The 18,172-nt window shown below is 38.4% G+C and overlaps 1 protein-coding gene across 3 annotated transcripts in view; it reads left to right on the top strand.

The window, feature by feature from the left end:
- The window catches only part of oclnb (occludin b), a 55,544-nt gene extending 42,876 nt beyond the window's left edge, over positions 1-12,668 (top strand). For all 3 annotated transcript variants that reach the window (XM_059969296.1, XM_059969295.1, XM_059969297.1), the window contains one exon: positions 11,411-12,668. In XM_059969296.1, the coding sequence (XP_059825279.1) occupies positions 11,411-11,512 (102 nt within the window). In that variant the 3' untranslated portion in view covers positions 11,513-12,668. The remainder of the gene's footprint in view (positions 1-11,410) is intronic.
- Positions 12,669-18,172: the final 5,504 nt, after the last annotated feature.

Below are 18,172 nucleotides of genomic sequence, written 5' to 3'. Positions count from 1 at the left end.
ATGATGCAGATTGGGGGACTGCTTCGTTGAGCACCTCCGCTCCATCCGTCACAACAGACAGGATCTTCCGGTTGCCACCCACTTCAACTCTACTTCACACTCCCATTTGAATATGTCCATACATGGCCGCCTCTACTGCCATGATGCGGCCAAACTCTGGTTGGAGGAGCAACACCTCATATACCGCCTGGGTAGTCTCCAGCCCCTTGGTATAAATATCGAATTCTCCAACTTCCAGTAATTCCCTCCCTCTCCCTTTCCCCATCCCAATTTCACTCTGCCTTCATATACCTGTCTAGTAGTCTCTTTAATTTCACTAGTGTATCTGCCTCCACCACTGACTCAGGCAGTGCATTCCACGCACCAACCACTCTCTGAGTGAAAAACCTTCCTCTAATATCCCCCTTGAACTTCCCACCCCTTACCTTAAAGCCATGTCCTCTTGTATTGAGCAGTGGTGCCCTGGGGAAGAAGCACTGGCTGTCCACTCTGTCTAATCCTCTTAATATCTTGTACACCTCTATCATGACTCCTCTCATTCTCCTTCTCTCCAAAGAGTAAAGCCCTAGCTCCCTTAATCTCTGATCATAATGCATACTCTCTAAACCAGGCAGCATCCTGGTAAATCTCCTCTGTACCCTTTCCAATGCTTCCACATCCTTCCTATAGTGAGGTGACCAGAACTGGACACAGTACTCCAAATGTGGCCTAACCAGTTTTATAGAGTTGCATCATTGCCCAGTGACTCTTAAACTCTATCCCTCGACTTATGAAAGCTAACAACCCATAAGCTTTCTTAACTACCCTGTCTACCTGTGAGGCAACTTCCAGGGCTCTGAGGACATGCACCCCCAGATCCCTCTGCTCCTCCACACTACCAAGTATCCTGCCATTTGTACTCTGCCTTGGAATTTGTCCTCCCGAAGTGTACCAAGTCACACTTCTCCGGGTTGAACTCCATCTGCCACTTCTCAGCCCACTTCTGCATCCGATCAACGTCTCTCTGCAATCTTCAACAATTCTCTACACTATCTACAACACCACCAACCTTTGTGTCATCTGCAAACTTGCCAACCCACCCTTCTAACCCCACATCCAGGTCGTTAATAAAAATCATGAAAAGTAGAGGTCCCAGAACTGATCCCTATGGGACACAACTAGTCACAACCCTCCAATCCAAATGTGCTCCCTCCGCTACGACCCTCTGCTTTCTGCAAGCAAGCCAGTTCTGAATCCACCTGGCCAAACTTCCCTGGATTCCATGCCTTCTGACTTTCTGAATAAGCCTACCGTGTGCAACCTTGTCAAATGCCTTACTAAGATCCATGTCGATCAGATCCACTGCACTACTCTCATCTATATGCCTGGTCACCTCCTCAAAGAACTCTATCAGGGTTGTTAGACATGATCTGCCCTTCACAAAGCCATGCTGACTGTCCCTGATCAGACCATGATTCTCTAAATGCCCATAAATCCTATCTCTAAGAATCTTTTCCAACAGCTTTCCCACCATAGACGTAAGGCTAACTGGTCTATAAATTACCTGGACTATCTCTACTACCTTTTTTTGAACAAGGGGCCAACATTCGCCTCCCTCCAATCCTCTGGTACCATTCCTGTGGACAATGAGGACATAATAATCCTAGCCAGAGGCTCAGCAATCTGATCCCTCGCCTCATGGAGCAGCCTGGGGAATATTCCGTCAGGCCCCGGAGACTTATCCGTCCTAATGTTTTTTAACAACTCCAACACCTCTTCTCCCTTTATATCATCATGCTCCAGAGCATCAACCTCACTCATATTGTCCTCACCATCATCAAGTTCCCTCTCGTTGGTGAATACCGAAGAGAAGTATTCATTGTGGACCTCGCTCACTTCCACAGCCTCCAGGCACATCTTCCCACCTTTATCTCTAATCAGTCCTACCTTCACTCCTGTCATCCTTTTGTTCTTCACATAATTGAAGAATACCTTGGGATTTTCCTTTACTCTACTTGCCAAGGCCTTCTTATGCCCCCTTCTTGCTCTCCTCAGCCCCTTCTTAAGCTCCTTTCTTGCTACCCTATATTCCTTGATAGACCCATCTGACCATCTGATCCTTGCTTCCTAAACCTCATGTATGCTGCCTTCTTCCACCTGACTAGATTTTCCACCTCACTTGTCACCCACGGTTCCTTCACCCTACCATTCTTTATCTTCCTCACCGGGACAAATTATCCCTAACATCCTGCAAGAGATCCCTAAACATCGACCAACATCGACCACATGTCCATAGTACATTTCCCTGCAAAAACATCATTGCAATTCACACCTGTGAGTTCTAGCCTTATAGCCTCATAATTTGCCCTTCCCCAATTAAAAATTTTCCTGTCCTCTCTGATTCTATCCTTTTCCCAGATAGTGCTAAAGGCCAGGGAGCAGTGATCACTGTCCCCCAGATGCTCACCCACTGAGAGATCTGTGACCTGACCCGGTTCGTTATCTAATACTAGATCTAGTATGTCATTCTCCCTGGTTGGTCTATCAACATACTGTGACAGGAATCTGTCCTGGACACACTTAACAAACTCTGCTCCAGATAAACAATTGGAACTAATCAGATGCCAATCAATATTAGGGAAGTTAAAGTCACCCATGATAACAGCCCTGTTATTTTTGCACCTTTCCAAAATCTCCCTCCCAATCTGCTCCTCGGTATCTTTGCTGCTACCAGGGGGCCTACAGAATACCCCCAGTAGAGTAACTGCTCCCTTCCTGTTCCTGACTTCCACCCATACTGACTCAAAAGAGGATCCTGCTACACTACCCCACCCTTTCTGTAGCTGTAATAGTATCTCTTGTCCCAGCTAAATCTCTGTAATGGCCACTACATCATAATTCAATGTATGTTTCCAAGCTGTCAGTTCATCACCTTTGTTCCTGATGCTTCTTGCATTGAAGCCCTTCTACCTTACTACTTTTACACCCTTTATTCTGCTTCTCTTTCCTCAAAGCCTCTCTATATGTTAGATCTGGCTTTACTCCATGCACTTCTTTCACTGCTCTATCGCTCCGGGTTCTATCCCCTAGGAAGTTATCGACCAGTGAGTCTGACTTCAGTGGTGGGCAGGTTGTTGGATAAAATCCTGAGAGGCAGGATTGATGAGCATTTGGAGAGACATAATCTGATTAGAGATAGTCAACATGGCTTTGTCAAGCATAGGTCATGCCTTATGAGCCTAATTGAATTCTTTGAGGAGATAACAAAAAATATTGATGAAGGTAGAGTAGTGGATGAAGTGTGTATGGATTTCAGTAAGACATTTGATAAGATTCCCCATGCAAGGCTCATTCAGAAAGTTTGAGGCATGGGATCCAAGGAGACATTGCTTTGTGGATCCAGAATTGGCTTGAACACAGAAGGCAAAGGTTGGTTGTAGGTAATTCATATTCGGTATGGAGGTCGGTGACCAGTTTTGTTCCACAGGGATCTATTCTGGCTCCCCTCCTCTTCGTGATTTTTATAAATGACCTGGATGAAGAAGTAGAAGGGTGGGTTAGTAAGTTGGGGGTTTTATGGATAGTCTGGAGTGTTAGAGGTTACAGTGGGACATCGATAAGATGCAGAACTGGGCTGAGAAGTGGCAGATGGGGTTTGACCCAGGTAAGTGTGAAGTGGTTCATTTCGGTAGGTCACATTTGAAGACAGTATAATATTAATGGTAAGACTCTTGACAGTACAGAGGATCAGTGATATCTTGGGGTCCGTGTCCATAGGACATTCAAAGCTGCTGCGCAGGTTGACAGTGTTGTTAAGATGGTGTATGGTGTGTTGGCATTTACCAACCATGGGATTGAGTTCAAGAGCTGTGAGGTAACGGTAAAGCTATATAAAACCTTAGTTAGACCCCACTTTGAGTACTGTGTTAGTTGTGGTCGCCTCACTAAGGAAGGATGCAGATACTATACAGAGAGTGCAGATGCGATTTATAAGGATGTTGCCTGGATTAGAGAGCATGTCTTATGAGAATAGGTTGAGCGAACTTGGACTTTTCTCCTTGGAGCAGTGGAGGATGAGAGATGACCTAATAGAGATATATAAGATGATGAGAGGCATTGAGCTTGTGGATAGCCAGAGGCTTTTTCCAAGGGCTGAAATGGCTAACACAAGGGGGTATGGTTTTAATGTGCTTGGAAATAGGTACAGAGGGGATGTCAGGGATAAGTTTCTCACACAAAAAATGGTGGATATGTGGAATGCACTGCTGTTGTTGGTGGTGGAAGCGAATACAATAGGGTCTTTTAAGAGTCCCTTAGATACATGGAGCTTAGAAAAATAGAGGGCTATGCAGTAGGGTAATTCTAGGCAGTTTCTAGAATAGGTAACATGGTTGGTACAATGTTGTGGGCCGAAGGTTCTGTGTTGTGCTGTAGATTTCTATGATTCGGGGGGTGGAGTTTCAAGATGGCGACGTAAACATCTGCCTTTTAGGCGCTCTTCATTTTTTCAACTATAATCACCCTTTAATCAAATCTTTTCGAATTTAATCACATGGGTTGATACTTTCGATTAACTTTTTTTTCTTCCTAAAACAATATTTGATCTAATCTTGTCAAACTTAAAATGGCTACAAGCAAGAAATCGTCTAAGGATCCTTTATCCATCGAAGCAATTTCTAGTCTTTTGGACGTTAAACTGGATGCTAAACTTGCGGGTCTGGAAGGCAGATTAGATGGTAAATTGGGAAGTAGACTGACAAGTTTGGAAAATAAGCTTACCAGGAAAATATCTGAACTTGAAGAAGTTGATAGATCGCTTGAAACTAAGCTTCATTCGCAGGCATCAGATATTCAGCGGCATGAAGATAAGATCGCGACTCTTGAAAAATCAATTTGTGAAAAAGTACGTACAATTGAAGCGCTGGAGAAGAAGGTAGAGTCGAATGCTAAAACTATGGAAAAGTATAAGTTTAAAATTACTGATCTCGAAAATCGATCTCGCAGACAGAATTTGCGTATCATCGGGTTTCCCGAAAAAGTTGAGTCCGGTGATTTAACTGAATTTTTCTCTAAATTACTATGGGAAACTTTCAGTGCTGAAGGTTTGCAATCTAAACCTGTTATCGATCGCGCTCACAGAGTTGCGAGATTTTCGGCTCTGTCTGGTAAACCACGAGCGGTGATTGTTCGCCTTCATTATCCTCGAGAGAAAGAGCTTTTAATTCGATTAGCTCGTAAAAAAGGTATGATTTCTTACAACACTAACACATTTCGAATTGTTGAAGATTATTCATACGATGTAATGAGAGCGAGAATCGCTTTTAAACCAGTGATGGCAGAGATTCACTTGATTGGACTTAAACAAGCTTTAGTGTATCCAGCGAAGCTTAGAATTACGCTGAACGACAACAGTCAGCAATTTTTCAACACTCCGGAAGAAGCGAAGAAATTTGTTGAAGAATATAGATCTTCTAGTGCAACTTGAACTATGTGTCATGTTGAAGATTTTTCGGAGAGAGGATGCCATCTCATTTTAATTAACCTATGAAGCTGGGTTATAACTTCTTATCCTGATCTACGGGTCTGGTTCTTTTTTTTTACTATCATCATTGTTCTACAGATGCTCTTTTAATTTTTATAATTTTTTTTAGTTCTTTTTTCTGTTTCAGATATATACATTTATATTTTGTAATAATGATTTTTTTTTTCAAGATGTTGTTTCTTCTTCCCATAAGACTTTGCTTTCTATAAGCATTTATTTGTTTGCCTGTACTTAGAAATGGGATGAATGTTTTGAATTTTTTAGTCTTTTTTTATATATTGTAGTGTCTATTAAATCCTTTTTTAAAATCCTATTTTGATAACTTTTTTTATTATACTTTTTAACAGATTGCTGAATTTACAGTTATATTTTGTAAGATGGCTTTTTCAAAATGTCGTTTCTTCTTCCCATAAGTCTTTGCTTCTGAAACGTCATCTTTCTTGTATTTGAATATGGAATTTTTTAAATTTTAATGTTTATACTTTTTTTTATTAATGATTGTTTGTTTTATTATATTAGTTTTTTCATTCTGATTGATACATATTTTCTTTTTGCAACCCTATACTTAAATCTGGGTGTTACATAGATTTTTAAAATCTTTTTATGGAGCTGCCATCTTGAAATGGGGGTAGGGTTAGTGTTAGATTATGCGCCTGCCGCTTGGCTTTCCTTCGAAGTGTGGGGGGAGGGGTAGGGATCTTTTTTCACGCTTTTGCGTTTTATTTTTTTGCTTTTAGTTTATGGGCCGACTTTAAATTATTAATATTGTTGAGGTGTCATGTTCTCCGGTTGCTCCTGAATCTATTTTCCTTCTTCCTGAATTATGGGTTATGTGTCTTTTTAACCTATTATGATATACACAACTAATATTGGCATGATGGATAAATCTATTAACTTTATCTCTTGGAATACTAATGGTTTAAATCATCCGATTAAACGTAAAAAAATTTTAAAGTATTCCATAGATTGAACGCTAATATTATTTTTGCACAGGAGACCCATATTAGGAGGGAGGATAATCAATATTTTTTTAGGTTCTGGAAGGGTCAACAATTTCACTCGAATTGTACCGCCAAAATTAGGGGAGTGTCTATTTTTATAGACCCCTCAATTTCGTTTACACATCATGAAATTATTTCTGATCCACAGGGCAGATTTTTGTTGATAACTGGTTCACTTTTTAATCGAAAAGTGGTTCTAGTTAATATTTATGCTCCAAACTTTGACTGCCCTGAATTTTTTAAACATTTGTTTATTTCCCTTCCTAATCTAAATGAATATATGTTGATAATGGGTGGAGATTTTAATTGTTGTTTGAATCCTTCGATGGATAGATATAAACCTATCCGAACTCTTCCGAATAGATCAGCCTTACTTATTAATACTTTTATGGTTGATTCGGGAATTACAGAAATATGGCGGTTTTTGAACCCTAAAGATAAAGAATTTTCATTTTTTTCACATGTATATCATAGTTATTCTAGAATTGATTATTTCCTTATTGATCATCGGTTATTAACGGATGTTATTGATTGTAAATATGATTCTATTACTATTTCGGATCATGCACCTTTGAAGTTATCTATTAAGATTTCAGACTTTTCCAATAATGTTAGATCTTGGAGACTTAACGCTACTCTGCTTCAAGACCTAGAATTTGTCACCTACATAAAACAGCAAATTGACTTGTTTTTCTCAACAAACTATACTGAAGAAATTGACAGAGGAATACTTTGGGACTCTTTCAAGGCTTTTATCTGTGGACAAATTATCTCGTATTCCACTGGTAAAAGGAAACAAAGATATTTAGATATTGCCTTATTAGTGGATAAAATTAAGGAAATTGATAAGATTTATTCCGTGACTCCTACCATAGAACTTTATAAGAAGAGAGTTGAGCTTCAAATGGAACATAACTTATTATTATCTTCTTCAATTGAAAATCAATTAATTAGGACCAGGGCTCAATTCTATATTCACAGTGATCGAACTGGTAAACTGTTAGCTAATCAATTAAAAGCTATTTCGACTAAGCGACAAATTATTAAAATTCATAAACAAGACGGTAATTTAACTACTGATCATAAAGAAATCAATAACACTTTTCAAGATTTTTATAAATCTTTATATCAATCAGAATTTGATGGTGACCTGTCCATGATGGATAATTTTTTTAACAATTTGAATATTCCTAAACTGATAGGTGAAGATCGTAGCTTGTTTGATGCTCCTATCTCTATGGCCGAAATAGGTGAGGCTATCTCATCAATGATTTCAGGGAAAGCTCCTGGCCCTGATGGTTATATTGTAGAATTTTTTAAAACCTTTTCTTCTTTGCTTTCCCCTTGGTTATGTGAAATCTTTAATGATGCGTTTGCTAAGAAGAGATTACCTCAATCTTTTTATGAAGCTACTACCTCTGTAATACTTAAAAAAGATAAAGATCCTACTTTATGTACATCTTATCGCCCTATATCATTATTAAATGTAGATTCTAAAATTCTTACAAAAATTTTAGCCATTAGATTAGAAAAGGTACTATCACAGATTATTTCAGAAGATCAAACTGGTTTCATTAAGAATCGGTATTCTTTTTTTAATTTTAGAAAATTGATTAATATAATTTATACTTCATCACCCACAGTCCCAGAATGTGTTATCTCATTAGATGCTGAAAAAGCCTTTGATAGAGTTGAATGGACATACTTATTTAATGCATTGAGAAATTTTAATTTTAGTCCTAATTTTATATCATGGATTAAATTAATATATTATAAACCTGTTGCTTCTGTTCTTACAAATAATTATAGATCCTCTTTTTTTCAATTATCTCGTGGTACGAGACAAGGTTGTCCTTTAAGTCCTTTATTATTTAATATTGCATTAGAACCTTTAGCCATTGCTATTCGTGAATCTCCTAATATTTTTGGTATTACCCGTAATGAGAAGTTATACAAATTATCACTTTATGCTGATGACTTGCTGTTATATATTTCTGATCCTGATAGGTCTATTCCTGCAATTTTATCCTTGTTGGCTCAATTTGGTAGTTTTTCTGGTTATAAATTAAACTTAGATAAGAGTGAATTATTCCCCTTAAACGCGCAAACTTTATTGAATGACAGGATTCCATTTAAAGTTGTTACTGATAATTTTATCTATTTAGGTATAAAAATTACCAAGAAATATAAAGATTTATTTGGACTGAATTTTTTACCTATGCTTCATCAAATTCAACACCTTACTACAAGATTGTCTCCCTTATTCCTATCATTAGCTGGTCGGATTAATGCTATTAAAATGATGATTTTACCGAAATTTTTATATTTATTTCAAGCCTTACCAATTTTTATTCCTAAATCTTTTTTTGATAACATTGATTCAAAAATTTCCTCATTTGTGTGGCAAAATAAAAACCCCAGGTTAAGTAAAAGGCAATTACAAAAATCTAAAAAAGATGGTGGTTTAGCTTTACCTAACTTTAGATTTTACTATTGGGCGAATAATATTCGTAACCTAACGTATTGGAAATTAGATTTGGACTCATCATTGTGTCCACAGTGGGTAAATTTGTTAAGCAATGAGGTAAAGGGATATTCTCTATTCTCTGTTCTTGGTTCTTTTCTTCCTGCTGATTTAGTTATATTCAATAAACAGATATCTAATCCTGTTACCAAACATACATTACGAATTTGGTTTCAATTTCGTAAATTTTTTACTCTGAAAAACTTTGTTCTTGATAGCCCTATTTTATTTAATTTTTTTTTCAAACCTTCCTTGACAGATCAAGCTTTTAGCATATGGAAAAGGAAAGGTATAAAATGTTTTCGTGATCTTTTTTTTGAAGGTACTTTGATGTCTTTTGACCAACTTTCCAATAAATTTAAATTACCTGAATCTAATTTTTTCAGATATTTACAAATCAGAAATTTTTTACATAAAGTTTTACCATCTTTTCCCAATTCAACTTCAACGGATTTCTCAGATTTGATTTTTACCTTAAATCCTTGTCAGAAGGGATTAGTAACTTTTATTTATAATATGATTATGAAGATACAACCAGAGATATCTGATAGAATTAAACAACAATGGGAAAAAGAACTTCGATACAATATATCAACAGATAAATGGGAAAAATTTTTACAAATGGTTAATTCTTCTTCTATATGTGCTAAACATGCTTTAATACAATTTAAAATTGTACATAGAGCTTATATGTCTAAAGATAAACTTGCTCGATTCTATTCTCATATTAACCCTCAATGTGACAGATGTCATTCAGAAGTGGCTTCATTGACCCACATGTTTTGGTCATGTCCCACTTTACATAACTATTGGAAGGACATATTTGTTACCATTTCCTCAATTTGGAACATCGATTTACAACGTCATTTTATTACTGCAATTTTTGGTATACCAAATGAGGATGGTAATCAGTTTTCTCCTTCAATCAGACGAATGATTGCTTTTGTAACATTAATGGCCAGAAGGTCTATATTACAAAATTGGAAAGAAGTAAATCCTCCTACCACGTCTCAGTGGCTTTTTCAAACTATTTCTTATCTGAGTTTGGAAAAAATTAGAAGCACTATTTTTGACTCATCAATTAAATTTGAAGAAACTTGGGGACCGTTCATTCGACATTTTCATACGAATTAATTTGGCCTTTTCCAGACCTTCTCTCTGTTTATTCTTGTTCAGGTATGGAGTTCCGGAGTTCTTTGACACTATCATATACTTATAAACTGTTATTATTGCCCATGTTAGTTTAGTTTGGTGTTTTTTTTCATATATATTCTCTCTTATATATTTTCAAAATTTTTTTTTTCTTTTTCTTTTGACGATTATTTTTGTTTTTTTTCATATATAATTATATAGACTCGATTGATTAATGTACTTTTTTTGTTGATGTTTAATAGGATATTATTATTTTATTATTAATGTAATTTCAAGTCTATTGTATTCATAACCTATTCATTATTATGTTATGTTTTTTTATATTTATATGAAATTCAATAAAAAGATTGAAAAAGAAAAAGAAAGATTTCTATGATTCACATCTCCAACCCAACACACTACATTTCCAGTACACATGTATAGAAGAGAACAAAGTAATTGTTACTCTGGATTCAATACAGCAGGTCAAAAGCTTAATAAGATAATGCACACAATAATAAAATAAACACAATAAATAGAAACACACAAGATAGTTTGTATACATTGCTTGTATGTCCATAAAGTGACCCAGACACAAGAGTGTCTGTACATAAGATGACTGACAGGAAATGATAAAGTAGACCTGGTTTGCAATACTGCACAGAGCTGTTGTTTTTGGATCTGTTCTCCTGACGGAAAGGATCTATCATGCAGCAATGAACATCAGATAATTTTTTTATCCGTTTCTGGCTCCAGTTGACTGTATGGGTTTCCCTTGGCTCCTCCAGTTTCCTCCCACATTCCAAAGGCGAAAGGGTTGGTAGGTTAATTGGTCACATGGGTGTAATTGGGCGGCCCGGGCTTGTTGGGCTGGAAAGACCTATTTCCGTGTTAGATCTCTAAATAAGTAAAACCACTGCAAAAGTTACTTTATGTTTGGTAGCATTTAAGAATTGTGAAGCTTGTCGTGGGTGTTCCCCCAAGTATTGTGAAGCTTGTAACGGGTGTTCCCCAACAATTGTGAAGCTTGTCGTGGGTGTTCGTCAAGAATTGTGAAGCTTGTCGTGGGTGTTCATCAAGAATTGTGAAGCTTGTTAATTTTCTGTTATCACATTATTGTGGAAGTGTGTGTCCAATTGGAGTTCATTACTAGTTTATCTTTCTGTGGGTTTTTAAAATGTTACTCATCTGATAAATACTTGACTGATTCTCAACTTTCCTTTTTTTTGGTAGTCTGTAGAATATCGAGAGAAGAAGAAACATTGCAAGCAGCTCAAGACAAAATTGGCTCATATCAAACAGATGGTCAATAACTATGACAGCCAGAGGTCCTGAATGCCAAATCATGTACCCCTCACAGGACAGTGAAGCTAATGATGGTTACCACAGAGGGCCATATATGGCATTTCATGTGAAATGCAAAGCCAAGACTCTTCCAAGGAGCATTCTATGGTTTCACTTACTTCATTGTGCTTTGACAAGATTTGAAATCATATTTTTCTGCATCTTATCGAGTTTTGATTTTACAAATTTGACATTTGTATTCTGTTGGATGAAAAATATTTGCAATGTTTCACAAACAGTACAAAACGTTGAATTTAACAAACTAAAGCCTTGGGTTTTATGGTTCTTCAATTCTTAGCATTAACCTGTCAGCTTTAATAGAGCGGGTTAACTGCAGGAAAAGTGATTTTGTTTTGTGTTGTAATGTTGTTTCTTCCATCGTTGTGAGGGATTTACTCAAATTACTTTGAACATTTACAAACCAGCTTTTAGTAATATCAAAGCCAATTAATAGCATTAATATTGTTTATATATTAAAAAAGGCTTTATACAAATTGAAGTGGTAAAAAAAGTAACATTAGGTATTATAAACTGTTTTTAATAGTTACAGATAGATCAGACAATTGTCCTGTAATGTATTGATCATTCTGTGTTGATCAATCCAATACACAAGTTGGGTCAGACAACCATTCTGTGGATCAATAAATATTGAAGCAGGGTAATAATCTGACATAACTTTTTAAACATTTAATCTATGCAATTATTATCAGAACTGTTTGATTAATGCTTGATCAATAACCAGGGAGGATGTGTATGCCATGTAGATAAGGGGGGACAGACACAGTGGCAAGGTTGATTTTGTTGGTGGAATATTATGTTCACCTGCTTTGCACATTACATGCAGGGTATGGCACCGCAAATAGATGCAGCTGAAATGGTTGTTTTTAAATTGCAGACAAATTAAGTTTTTTATTGAAATTAAACTGTACATTATATTTTAAAGGTTCCTGATACCAGCATGTACTGTTGCATTTCATATATACCTGCAAATAAATTTAAGGTCTTAAATTTTTGAATGTAAGCACCTGCTTTTTTACATACAATTTACAAAATTAAGCAAGTTTAAATTGTCAATAAAATCTGATGTACATTTTAATTGGTATTTTTAAACTTTATTTTACTGTTTAATAAACATTCCAGTGGTTTATCAGTATCAAAAGTTGTAATGTTTTAAAATCCATCGTTACTGTGAAATGGCATCATTTAACAGTACTTTTTAATTTAAAGAGCATCTTTAATTTTGAAAATTATTCATTGCTAAAGGAACTAAATGAATATTGAATATTATTCAATATTACTAATACAGTCACTATTACAAGGGAGTAGGTGCGTAAAAAGCTGAAAGAGCCAAGAGTACATAAGTCACCTGGACCAGATGAATTGCACCTGAGGTTTCTGAAAGAGGTAGCGTCAGAGATTGTGGAGGCATTAGCAATAATCTTTCAAAAAATAATTGGACTCTGGCATGTGCCAAAGGACTGGAAAATTAAAAATGTCATTTCATTCTTTAAGAAAGGAGGAAGGCAGTAGAAAGGAAATTATTGACCAGTTAGCCTGACCTCAGTTGTTGGGAAGATTTCGGAGTCGATTGTTCAGGATGAGGTAACAGAGTACTTGGTTACACAGGAGAAGATAGGACCAAGTCAGCACGGTTTCCTTAAGGGAAAATCTTGCCTGATGAACCTGTTGGACATCTTTGAGGAGATTACAAGTAGGATAGATAAAGGGATGCAGTGTATATTTTAATTTAGACTTTCAGAAGATTTTTGACAAGGTGCCACACATGAGGCTGCTTACCAAATTAAGACCCCATGGTATTACAGGAAAATTACCAACAAGGATAGAGCATTGGTTGAATGGTAGGAGGCAGAGAGTGGGAATAAAAGGATCCTTTTCAGGTTGGCTGCCAGTGACTAGTGGTGTTCTGCAGGGGTCAGTGTTGGGGCCACTTCTTTTTATGCTGTATATCAATGATTTAAATGATGGAATAGATGCCTCAGCAAAGACCTGGACCCATTGCAATTTTTCTATTGCCACAAAGGGTCAACAGCAGACGCAATCGTAATGGCTCTCCACACGACTTTAGACCACCTGGACAATACAAACACCTATGTCATGATGCTCTTCCTCGATAATAGCTTAGCAGCCAAGATGGCGGCGAGACGCAGTGTGCAGCAGTCACTCCAGGAATGAATATCTGTTATCTGTAAGTAGGGGCCATGTACAATCCTGATTTGATGGAGACGGACGTGTGAAGCATGGAGAAACATCTGGTGGAACTTTTGAAATGCCTGTTTCGCTGCCACTGCTACTGTGCGATCGGAAAAATCTCCGGGAGGAAGGCCCCGAATCCTCGGCTTTGCCTGTTGCTTGGCAGCCGGTGCCGGGGTCGAAGCGCTCGGCAGAGATGGTGCTCGGTGTCGGAGGCTCAAAGTTTTCAGACGGACTTGGAGTTGGCTGTGGTCGGAGCTCCCAAAGTGCTGTATCAGCAAGCTGCGGCGCTGGAGGTTCATGGCAGGAAGAGTTTTTCTTCCTTCCACTGTCTGCGTGAGATGATGGGCTGTCGGGACTTTTGAGACTTTATTTTAAACCGTGCCATGGACTGCTCGTTATCAGATTACGGTATTGCTTTGCACTGTTTAAACTATGTGTTATAATTATGTGGTCTTTGTCAGTTAGTCTTTTATCAATTATGGTATTGTCTGCACTGTTGAGACTATATGTTAACTATATGTAATCTATGTGGTTTTGTGTAGGTCTTGTACCTTTAGGTTTGTCTGATGGGTTTGTAGTTCCTTTCTGGGGAACATGCTAAGACGGTAGCGCGATATCGATACACAGCAGCCTCTCTGGACTCTGGTTTGGGGATTACCAAATGTTATGTGGTTTTCCTTGTGTGGTCTGTTTTGTGCTTTTTCGTAATATCATTCCGGAGAACGTTGTCTCATTTTTTAACTGCATTGTATTTGTGGTTTATAAATGACAATAAATTGAATCTGAATCTGAATTTAACACCATCATTCCCACAATTCTGATCGAGAAGTTGCAGAACTGGGGCCTCTGTACCTCCTTCTGCAATTGGATTCTTGACTTCCAAACCAGACAAACACAATCTGGGTGGATTGATAATGATATCTCCTCCTCGCAGACGATCAATACCAGTGCACCTCAGGTGTGTGCTTAGCCCACTGCTCTACTCTGTCTATACCCATGATTGTGTGGCTAGGCATAGCTCAAATACCATCCAAATATTTGCAAATGATACAACCATTGTTGGCAGAATCTCATGGAAATGAGAGAGTGTACTGAAGTGAGATATGCCAACAAGTGGAGTGGTGCCGTAGCAACAACCTGGCACTCAACGTCAGTAAGACAAAAGAGCTGATTGTGGACTTCAGGAAGGGTAAGACGAAGGAATCCTCATTGAGGGATCAGAAGTGGAGAGAGTGAACAGCTTCAAGTTCCTGTGTGTCAAGATCTCTGAGGATCTAACCTGGTCCCAACATATTGATGTAGTTATGAAGAAGGCAAGACAGCGACTATTAAGAAGGAGATTGAAGAGATTTGGCATGTCAACAAATACACTCAAAAACTTTTATCAATGTACCGTGGAGAGCATTCTGACAGGCTGCATCACTGTCTAGTATGGAGGGGCTACTGCACAGGATCGAAAGAAGCTGCAGAAGGTTGTAAATCTAGTCAGCTCCATCTTGGGCATTAGCCTACAAAATACCCAGGACATCTTTAGGGCGGTGTCTCAGAAAGGCAGCGTCCATTATTAAAGACCTCCAGCATCCAGGGCATGCCCTTTTCTCACTGTTACCATCAGGTAGAAGATACAGAAGCCTGAAGACATACTCAGCAATTCATGAACAGCTTCTTCCCCTCTGCCATCTGATTCCTAAATGGACATTGAACCCTTGAACACTACTTCATTTTTTTAATATACAATTAAGTTTTTTGAATGATTTTATTCTACTCAATATTATTATACAATAATTTATTTACTTACTTTTTTCTTCTTCTATATTAAGTATTACATTGAACTGCTGCTGCCAAGTTAACAAATTTCACAACACATACCAGTGATACTAAACCTAATTCTGAAGTTGTGGATGATATGAAGATTGGTGGAGGGGCAGGTGGTGTTGAGGAAACAGGTACAATGCAGAAGGACTTGGACAGATTTGGAGAATGGGCAAAAAAGTAGCAAGTGAGATACAATGTTGGAAAATTCACGGTCATGCATTTGGCAATAGAAATAAACGTGCAGACTATTTTCTAAATGGGCAGAAAAATCTGAGATGCAAAAGGACTTGGGAGTCCTTGTGCAGAACACCCTAAAGGTTAACTTGCAGGTAGAGTCAGTGGTGAGGAAGGCAAATGCAATGTTTGTTGGCATTCATTTCAAGGTGTCTAGAGTACAAGAGCAATGATGTGATGCTAAAGCTTTATAAGGCACTGGTGAGGCTGCACATTGAGTATCGTGAACAGTTTTGGGCTCCTCATCTGAGAAAAGATGTGCTGGCGTTGGTGAGGGTCCAGAGGCAGTTCACAAGAATGATTCTGGGAATGAAAGGGTTATCATACGAGGAATGCCTGATGGCTTTGTACTTGATGGAATTTAGAAGATTGGGTGGGGGGGGGGAGGTTGAATCTCATTGAAACCTTTCAAATGTTGAAAAGACTAGACAGAGTAGATGTGGAAAGGATATTTCCCATGGTGAGGGAGTCTAGGACAAGAGGGCATAGCCTCAGGGTAGAGGTGCCTGTATTTAAATCAGAGATGTGGAGGCATTTCTTTAGCCAGAGGGTGTTGAATTTATGGAATTTATCACCACAGGCAGCTGTGGATGCCAGATCATTGTGTGTGTAACTCTCGCTTTGCCTAGCGCAGGGGTCAGCAACCTTTACCACTGAAAGAGCCACTTGGACCCGTTTCCCACAGAAAAGAAAACACTGGGAGCCGCAAAACCCGTTTGACATTTAAAATGAAATAACACTGCATACAACGTTTTTTTTGCCTTTATGCTATGTATAAACAAACTATAATGTGTTGCATTTATGAAATTGATGAACTCCTGCAGAGAAAACGAAATTACATTTCTGCATGCAACAAAAACATTTTGAACTCCGAAAAAAAGACGTTGGGTTGAAAGTTACTTTTAAGTAAAATACTCAATGTCTATTTGAGTCCTTCTTGTATTTATGAAAAACGCCGAACTTAAATTTTCCGCCAGCAGCAAACCAAAAATATCATCAGCCAGCTGTCAGCCTGAAAAATAAAAGGACTATTTCACTGAACAATGAAAAAATATGAATATACATAAAATAATAGGCAATTAAAATATTTATCATACTTGGTTAATGGGATTTCTGCTCCTGGACCTCAGCGCACAGCGTCTGCACATCAGGGCTGTATGACGTCACCTTCTTCTTTACACAGGATCGCAAGCTGTCATCTGTGAAGCATGCGCGATGTTTGTTTTTAATAAAGTTCATGTTGGAGAACACCTGCTCACATACATATGTGGATCCAAAGATCGACAGGACTCCAAGCGCATACTTTTTCATGTTTACATAAATGTCGGGCACAGCATTCCATGTTTCAAACACAAGTTGGTCCGGATTTGGAAGGTTTTCAATATCACTCCATTTGTGATTCTGAGCAAGAACGGCCTTCTGACGGGCAACATCTTCAAGGTCTGCTGTCAAGTGTCTAAACTTGGACACCCATATGTCTTTGTCGGCTATGTCGGCCAGTTCCATCTCAAGATCAGGTTGACTCACACCTGCCAATGCAGTCGTATTCAGTAGGGAAGGATCGATGCTTAAGGGAGTGACCGGGAAGGATAATGTGTTTTTTTCCTCTCTGAACTCACAGAAGCGTTTCCCAAACGATGTTTGCATTGCGATGATTGCAGAATGTAAATACTCCGAAATTATCATGTCGTGACCTTGTTTGAACTCTCTCAAATTGGGGAAGTGAGACAAAGTGCCTTTCTGTAAATCTCTGGCAAGCACTGTCAACTTGCGCTCGAATGCCAAGACATCCTCCAACATGTGCAGGGCTGTGCGTCCTTTCCCCTGAAGAGCTGTGTTCAGCGTGTTCAGGTGCGCTGTCATGTCTACCATGAAGTGTAGCTTTTCCAGCCACTCTGGCTGTTCCAGCTCAGGAAAGTTGAGCCCTTTGCTGCCCAGGAAAGTTTTCACTTCTTCCAGACACGCGACAAAGCGTTTCAGCACCTCCCCTTTGGACAGCCACCGGACTTTGTTGTGCAGCAGGAGATCAGAATATGCGCTTTCCATCTCGTCCAGTAACAAACGGAATTGACGGTGATTTAAACTTTTTGCCATTATTTTATTGACAATCTGAATGACAACATCCATTACTTCTGTGCATTCCGGAGGAAATGTTTGAGCGCACAGTGCCTCTTGGTGCAAGATGCAGTGAAAAGTCAGCAGCTTTCTGTCCAGCGACTTCTGCAGTAAAGCCACAAATCCCTTGTGCGTTCCCGTCATATTCGGAGCCCCATCAGTAGCTACTGACACCAGATGGGTGGTCTTTATTCCTTTGGCTCTTAAACAATTCAAGACAGCCTCACAGATGTCCTCCCCCCGTGTTTGGTCTTTTAGAGGTATCAACTCAAT

This window comes from Hypanus sabinus, chromosome 5, assembly GCF_030144855.1.
Source record: "Hypanus sabinus isolate sHypSab1 chromosome 5, sHypSab1.hap1, whole genome shotgun sequence".
Lineage (NCBI taxonomy): Eukaryota > Metazoa > Chordata > Chondrichthyes > Myliobatiformes > Dasyatidae > Hypanus > Hypanus sabinus.
The sequence above is the reverse complement of the archived record's forward strand: the minus strand, read 5'-3'. Positions and strand labels throughout refer to the sequence as shown.